This window comes from Ictidomys tridecemlineatus, chromosome 9 (genome assembly GCF_052094955.1).
Source record: "Ictidomys tridecemlineatus isolate mIctTri1 chromosome 9, mIctTri1.hap1, whole genome shotgun sequence".
In the NCBI taxonomy this organism is placed as follows: Eukaryota; Metazoa; Chordata; class Mammalia; order Rodentia; family Sciuridae; genus Ictidomys; species Ictidomys tridecemlineatus.
Window position 1 is genome coordinate 41260656 of NC_135485.1, and position 8250 is coordinate 41268905.

Genomic DNA, 8250 nt, shown 5'->3' on the forward strand with positions numbered 1-8250 from the left:
TTTACTGAATCCAGTAGTAAATAAAACAGTAACTTGCAATATACTCTTGTACTAAAAAGAGTAAGTTATTGCTAATTAAGAGCAATGAAAAATATTACCCTAAAATCCAAGAGGGTAAGTTTATTCCAGGTTGGCAGTAGAGACCAATTTCACGAATTCCTTCAAAGTCACAGTGTAATAGCAGGAAATCTGATAGTTCTGAAGCAGCATTAATTACAGTCTTGTAGGTATAATAAACTGGAGGCTGGTTGTTGCATTCATCAAAACAAACAGCTATTTTGTCCAAATAAAGGGAAGCAGCCTGCTGTACCAGTTCCTGAAGAGTCATTTCATTTAAGTTTATCCAAATATTGGTGCCAAGGACTCTAGCCATACACAAAAATATTAGGGTGAAAGGGAACTTTAGGAATTTAGTCCAAGGAGAGGGAAAACCTCATAAAAATAACTATCAAAATACATAACTATAGCACCTGTGAATTTAAAAAATGTTTATAGTACCTTTATAGCAACAAGGTTAAAAATTAACTTGATATAGCCAAACTAGCACTAAGTTAGAGCCTGAAAAAAACTGAAAGATGTAACATATTCAGAAATGAGAATGAAAAAGATATGTAGACTTCTTTCTCAACTGACCACAATAAAAAAGGAAATAAATTTGAAAATTAACCAGTAAGCACCACACACTTTATTTTTTTTCCTTTTCCTTCAGTTACTGCTACAGATTGATCAAGCTGTGTAACACATGAATACCAAACTGCCTACACTGTGTAATATATCATACTGAGGCATTCTTACAAAATTTAGTCTATGTGCAAAAGACGCATTTTCCCATCTTGAATGCAAAAATACATCCAACAGTTAATTTCCCACGTGATAACAACTGATTAACTACATTAAACTCCTCAGAATTATATCAAAGTAACAGAATTATAAAATAAATTTTTTTTAGTTGTAGTTGGACTTCATACCTTTATTTTATTTATTTATTTTTATGTGGTGCTGTGGATCAAACCCAGTACTTCACACTTGCTAGGCAAGCACTCTACCACTGAGCCACAACCTCAGACCCTAAAATCTTAAAAAATAAAATGTCACTTAAAAATATTTTTAGTTGTAGATGCACAAAATAACTTTTTACTTTTTTACATAGTGCTGAGGATCATATTCAGTGCCTCTCACATGCTAGGAAAGTGCTCTATCACTAAGCCACCACTCCAGTCCCTGACATGCCATTTTTAAATTATAACAACTCACCACAGGTATCAATATAATAAAATGTTTTTCTATGGTTAATTTCCAGTTTTCCAGTGGGAAAATCCAATCTTGTCCCTGGTTTTCATTTTCATTCATTGATTTGTAAATACATAATTTCTCCAATAAAGAACACTCTACTTATTAGCTGTCCAGACATTTCTGAGTCCTTATAAGAAAAGCAACAACAACAACAAAAATATGGTAAGCAGATTTTACATATAATGGGTATCAAGTTTAAGTTATTTGCTATTTTACAACTTACAGGCCGTTAATCATCAGAGGTTTTAAAACTGTCAGCAATAACATGTGCAAAACTCTGGGTTCAATTCCCAGCACACCACAAAAACAACAAAGAGAAAGAAGAGTGTTAATTACGGACTCTTTCTAGGTTATTGGGTATTTTAAAGATGAGCAACTAATTTTTCCTTATCCACTTGCGTCTTCAGTATGTAACTACGTTTAACAATAACGCACTTTACAGCTTTCAAAACAGTTTTTTCATTTGTGCTCCATTATCACATTAGGAAGTGGCAGGCAAAGCAAGTTTCTTTCTTTCTTTTTTCGGGGGGAGCGATTGCGGGGCGAGGGTTACTGACTGAGCCCAGGGGCGCTTTACCATTGAGCTACACCTCCAGCTCTTTTTAAAAATTTATTCATTTATTTTAAATTTTGAGACAGGGACTTGCTAAATTGCTGAGGCTGACCTCATACTTTCCAGTAAACTACGCCTGCAATCCCACAGCCTCCCGAGTCGCTGGGATTACAGGCGTATTTACCTCCACTTGATGAAGTGACTCGGGAGATCACACAGGTCACGTTTAATCCGCACCTTACCAGCCCATCAAATCCCACCAACTCAAAGCCTAGGAGAGGTTCTGCGGCTGAGCAAACCTCTGCGGGGGTCGCCATCCATCCCCTCCTGCTCAAAGAACCCTGCTCGACACCCCGAAGCGACTCACTGGGACGGTCCCCCAGGGCGGTCAGACGGACCCGGAACTTTTCCCAATAGCCCACGCGGGACACTCCTCGCTGAGACACAGCAGTTACCCGGCAGCCGTAAAGCTACACCGTCGTGCCGCACTTCAAGTAAATCTTCCGTGTCGCTAGTTGACGTCACGCCGGCGACCCCGGATGGTAGCGCAGCTCTGCCTGGCCCCTTCCGTAAGCTCTGCTTGGCCCCTTCCGAAACCAATGGCGAAAAGCCGAGAGGACTTGGTGGGTTCTCGCTAGGCGCCGAGCCGAGTCACGCTGGATCTCGGACAGGGATTGCAAGGACTTTGGAGTGATCAGTGTAAAATCTCACCCTTTCCTACTTGCCAAGAAAACCCTGGACAAGAGTCTTGAATTTTGACCCCCTGTCTCCTCATTCATAAAGGGAGGATTAAAATGTCTCCTAAGGCTATAAAGAAGAAATCTTTGTGAAATATGGTAATGATTGGCTTTCATTCACTCGACATTTTCTGAGAACTTTGCCCAAGACTGATGACTGCAGTGGTGAAACCTACAAGCAAAGTCCCTTTCATGATGAAATTGACGTTTTAAGAAATCTGCAACTTTTAATAGGATCCGTAAAGAAAACAAAGCAGTTCTGAGGTGAAGTGAATTCCCTAAGCCCTGAGTACAATAACTGGTGTCTGTGAAATAGAACTTCCAAACTTCCTCATGCTGAAGACAAGCGCCGAGGAAGCTTAAACTAATATTCTTAGGCTGGCTAAGCACAACCTAGAGCTTGTTTCTATAATCTATATAGAATCTATAGTCTATATACATCCTAATCTGTGTTTCTATAAATTGTAACCATTCTGTAAGACCAGTGGAGAAACATGGTAGTTGCTTCTCCTCGTTTTGATTAAACTGCATAAAATCATTTTTTCTGTTACATATTTTGCTTACAGCTTAGGCCGGTAAGTAGCATAATGCAGCCAGCCAGGATCCAGGCCAAGCAGGAGTCTCTTGCTTGGCTGCAAGTAACACTTGTTAAGTTGTTGTATGGTAGCAGAGAGGAGAGAATCAGGCTTCTGTTTAGTTTTCTTTTCAGGAGTAGGGGTGAGAGCAGCTCAGCACCTACAGTACCTGAAAACGCCTAGAATGGATATGTCCTTAGTTGCTGATGATGAGCAGTCTGTGGCATGTTTTTTAATCCAAGCAGGAAAAATCTCAACTGCACTTTTACAGCTTATCACAGGCTTCTCATTTTTTTTTTTTTTTAAGGGAGATGGTGCAAAAGGTGTGTCTTGTCTTTGTTTCCATGTTTGGGAATGACACCATAATCTACTCAGCCTGATGGTTAATTTCTTCTTTCTTACCCTCTCATATTCATTTAAGACCATATGTCCTCCAGTTCCAAATGTGGAGTGCACAGCAATCACAGGCATGTGCCACCATATTCCTTGAGAATATATTAAAAATATATTTTAAAACAAGAAAGAAAAGGAAAAAAAAGGCACTGGATATAGTTGTTGTTGTTATTTTAAGGCATTCTGCCAGGTGTGGTGCTGCATGCCTGTAATCCCAACAATTTGGAAGGGTAGGCAGAATGATTACAAGTTTGAGGCCAGCCTCAGCAATTTAGCAAGAGCCTAAACAACTTAAGACTGAAAAAGGACTGAGGATGTGTTACAGAGCTGTGGCCTTCTGGGAAACTGAAGTAGGACAAAGACACCCCCCCCTCCTTAAAGCTCAATTCTAGCTATCAAGTCAGATATCAGATGCATCACTCAAGAGTAACAGGCATGAGTTTATTGAACGGACAGGAAAAGAGAAAAGGGACACTCTTTAGGGATAGAATGGGTCCTCTCAGGGAGGAGAGAGACAGTGCGCCTTTGCTGCACTACAGTTTTATTGGGGATCCCAGAGAAGTTTCCAGAGAGTCCTGCGAGGTTCACGTCTTGACTTTTGACTAACAGGAAGATGATATCAGACTTTTTCAAATCCCCACTGCCATGACAACTCTAGGTCACCTTGGCTCATGCTCTACCAGTTCTAATTGGATTCTTAGCCATAGATTCTTAGGGGGAATTATCTTTACCTCCGTGAGTTTCAGGATCTGGCCTGTGTAAAGGGTCATAAAATTTCCACCCTCAGGGTAACTTGGGTTCCTTATCAACATTAATTGGGTCCTGCATTTCTCCTGCAGGTAACACATAGTTTGCTGAGGAATGTGCCATATCCTGTCCACTTAACCCAGGTAGGGCTGCAGGTAAATAGCTTCTTGGAAAAGAAAGCATGTGGGTGTTAGCATAGTGGGCCTAATTTATAGAATTATTTCCTTACCCTCATGTTCCCAGGACTCATATCTGTTTGTACCCTATCAGATGTTCTCAGTGGTAAAGGATTCCAAGTGCAAAAAAATAAAAATTCAAATTCCTGGACCTCATTCTCAGGGACTCTGAATGTTTCCTACTGAGAGTCCTTGAATTTACATTTCCAAAATGTCAATGTCATTTCCACTAGTGCTCCCTTAGTTCAGTTCTTCACAGTCAACCTTTTCTTAAAGCTTTTCCAGTCTTGTTAGGCTCCAATTGACTTAATTGCTGTCAAAGCAATCTCTTATTGGCAATATTATCTTTCTTTTTTTTAATAGTTATTTTTTAGTTGTAGTTGGACACAACATATTTATTTATTTATTTTTATGTGGTGTTGGGGATTGAACCCAGGGCCTTGCCCATCCTAGGTGAGCGCTCTACCGCTGATCCACAGTCCCAGCCCCGCAATATTATCTTTCAACTCTGATATTAATAATAATTGCAGGGAGCTACTCCAAATACACGCACCTTTAAGTCCTGATGCACCATGGGGATCTGAAGGGTCACTGTAGTCTGCCATGACTCATGACTAGGTCTTTTCACTAGCTGGGGATAATAAGGTGTAGCCCTGGGAGTGGCCCTAGTAGGCCACACCCAGAGGGGTTGAGCTACACTCACTCATTCCCTGGTAATTCTACTCCTTGCCTCATTTGAATGATTTCTTCCCACTAAAAGGGTTCAGCACATGCTCTCTCTCTCTTTCCAAGGACCCCTAAGGTCGGAGGAGCCATCACAGGACCCAAAGAAAAAGGTATTTGTCTGTGTGTGGTTATTTTGTGCAAACCAGTTTATCTGGAGCGACTTTTGAGTGTTTAGTCATGAAACGCAACAAATAATTTTAAAAAGTGTTTTTTCAGAACTCATTGTTTCTTTCAAATTTGTTTTTATTCTATTGGTTTTGAGCTGGCTTGCCTAGTGTGTTGGAGTTCCTTGATTACCTACCTGTTCATACTTAAAAGTTGAAAGTTCTGAGTCCCTCTGTAACAAAGCAATTCAGGGATAGATTTTTTGTTGTTTTTGGTGTCATCATTTTCCCCCCCAGTACTGGGGATTGAACCTAGGGGTGCTCTACCACCAAGTTACATCCACAGTCTTTTTTTTTTTTTTTTTTTTTTTTGCTACTTCATCTCACTAAGTTAGTGCTTTGGCTGGCTGGTCTTGAACTTGGAATCCTCCTGCCACAGAATCTCTAGCCTCTGGAGGCTGCACCCAAATGGGGGAGACATTTTTTAAAAAATTTTTGTAATTATAGATGGACAGCATGACTTAATTTTATTTACTTTTTTTTTTAATGTGGTACTGAAGATCAGACCCAGTGCCTCATATGTGCCACGCAAGCACTTTGCCACTGAGCCACAGCCCCAACCCAAGGGAAGACATTTTTTAAATTTAAATTAAATTTCCTGGAAAAGATGGTTGATTTGTTTTTCTTAGAGCTACTTCCTTCTTACCTCCCCACCATTTCTCCAATCTATTCCTCCATCTCTAACATGCCTTCTTTTGGTACTATAAATTCTACAGAAAGCCCTCAGCAATGCTTCTCTTCTCCTAGGGTTCCCTTTGATATGATAAGGAGATAATGCCTTTATGTCCAGGGAGGGTGAACCTGTGAAATTCCTATCCTTTTGCCCCAATATTCCCCTCCCATAAAAGCTTTCTGTTCCCTTGATCCCCCAGAAGATGGATATTAGACAGGCCTCATCTCTTCCTCAGAAGCTGGCTTTGAATAAACCTGGTTTTCTACACACTGAATTTTTTTTTTTTATACCGGGGATTGAACTCAGGGGTATTCCACCACTGAGCCACATCCCAGCCCTTTTTTATATTTATTTAGAGACCGGGTCTCAATGAGTTGCTTAGGGACTCACTAAATTGCTAGGCTACCTTTGAACTGAGATCCTCCTGCCTCAGCCTCCAGAACTGCTGGGATTACAGGCATACACCACTGCACCCAGCCCTTCTAAACACTGAATTTTTTTTTTTTATACCGGGGATTGAACTCAGGGGTATTCCACCACTGAGCCACATCCCAGCCCTTTTTTATATTTATTTAGAGACCGGGTCTCAATGAGTTGCTTAGGGACTCACTAAATTGCTAGGCTACCTTTGAACTGAGATCCTCCTGCCTCAGCCTCCAGAACTGCTGGGATTACAGGCATACACCACTGCACCCAGCCCTTCTAAACACTGAATTTTTAGTAGAGCAACAACAACATATGTAAAGCCATTCCCTCCTTCTCAGGCAAGTTTGTTGTAAATCAAGAGGGAGAGTAAGTTTGTGGGTGTGTCTCAATTTGGTATTACTGTCACTCAATCCTCCTCTTTTAGGTGCCATGCCCTCAGATACAAAGACCCTATTTTACTTTCCCAGAACAAAAAACCCTTCAGCATTACATTGGGGAGAGGGAGGATGGTAAAAGGTAATACCTCATTTCTAAATAAATTTACAATTCTTTTAGATGCTCTTTTCACACCCTACTTCCAGAAAACATTTTGTGAGCCTTTTAGAGGGTTCTCTGATGCAACAGGATTGCATATTATCTTGGCTCCTGACTGGCTTAGCATTGAGCTGATCCAAATGAAAGTCAAAAGCAGGAAACCATGATGGGACAAAAGAGCTTGGACAGTGAAATATACCCTTGAGCACCATAAAACTATTACCCTCTATATCATAGCATGTTGCTTCTCTACCTTGTGCCCTTTTCAACAGACTGTCATGAGACCCTGATAAAACCACAGAAGCAGACTGTTTGCACATGATGAAATTGTTACTGGAGAAACCCCTAAATAAACCCTCCCTCTAGCTTCACTTGTTCTTTTTTTTTTTAATTTTATTTTTTAGAAATAGCTGGACACAATACCTTTATTTTGTTTATTTATTTTTATGTGGTGCTGAGGATTGAATCCAGGGCCTCTCACATGCTAGACAAGAGCTCTACCCCCTGAGTCACAATCCCAGCCCCTTCATTTATTCTTAGTCAACTTAATCAACTTAAAAAATAGAGTCACACAGCTGGGTGATAGACTAATTTCCCATTAGCTTTGCTGTGGATTATCTCTGACCTGTGGGTTATGATGATAATGGTTGCTTAGGCTACTTTTCTAGGGCTTAAGGACACTTTTGCTGAAAACATTGATTCTTCAATTGACTTTGCAGATGTCTGTGTGGTTGGGACAGGATAAAAAGACCTGGCATCTCTGTCTTTGTATTGCATTTGTTCCCTTTGCTGCCCTAACTTTTGGGTCAGCTCTGTATGTAGAGATGACCATTGCCATCAGAGCAATCTACCCCATTCTTGTGCTTTCTCAGCAGCTGTAACATCCCACACAGTCCCTTCAGTCCTATCCTAAGGAGTCACAAGGCCAGGATATTCTCACAGGATTATAGCACTAGCTGTAAAAAAGTAATTCAAGTTTGGACAAGTTGACCAGTACTGCCTGGTGGTACAAATCTGTTCAAAGAGAAACATCTTTTGCAATGTTACCCCTGGCCAGTGGAAGATTATGACTTTAGCCTATCCCAGAAAATCAATAAAAAGCTTATGTCAGGGCTGGGGTTGTGGCACAAAGGTAGAGCACTTGCTTAGCACATGTGAGGCACTAGGTTTGATCCTCAGCACCACATAAAAATAAAAGGTATTGTGTCCATCTATAACTAAAAAAAATTTTTTTAAAGTTATGTCTCCCTTCA

General features: G+C 40.6%; 1 protein-coding gene and 1 long non-coding RNA gene across 2 annotated transcripts in view; one reads left to right on the plus strand and one right to left on the minus strand.

Moving 5' to 3' along the window:
- The window catches only part of Aasdh (aminoadipate-semialdehyde dehydrogenase), a 30472-nt gene extending 28175 nt beyond the window's left edge, over nucleotides 1–2297 (minus strand). Inside the window, 2 exon segments of the mRNA XM_078021319.1 lie at nucleotides 99–365; nucleotides 2214–2297. Coding sequence (XP_077877445.1) covers nucleotides 99–328 — 230 coding nt within the window. The 5' untranslated portion in view covers nucleotides 329–365; nucleotides 2214–2297.
- LOC144366685 (uncharacterized) lies at nucleotides 2026–5101 on the plus strand. The gene is made up of 2 exons (XR_013425788.1): nucleotides 2026–2847; nucleotides 4391–5101. It is a non-coding gene; the product is annotated as an uncharacterized LOC144366685 (long non-coding RNA).
- The last annotated feature ends 3149 nt before the right edge of the window (nucleotides 5102–8250 follow it).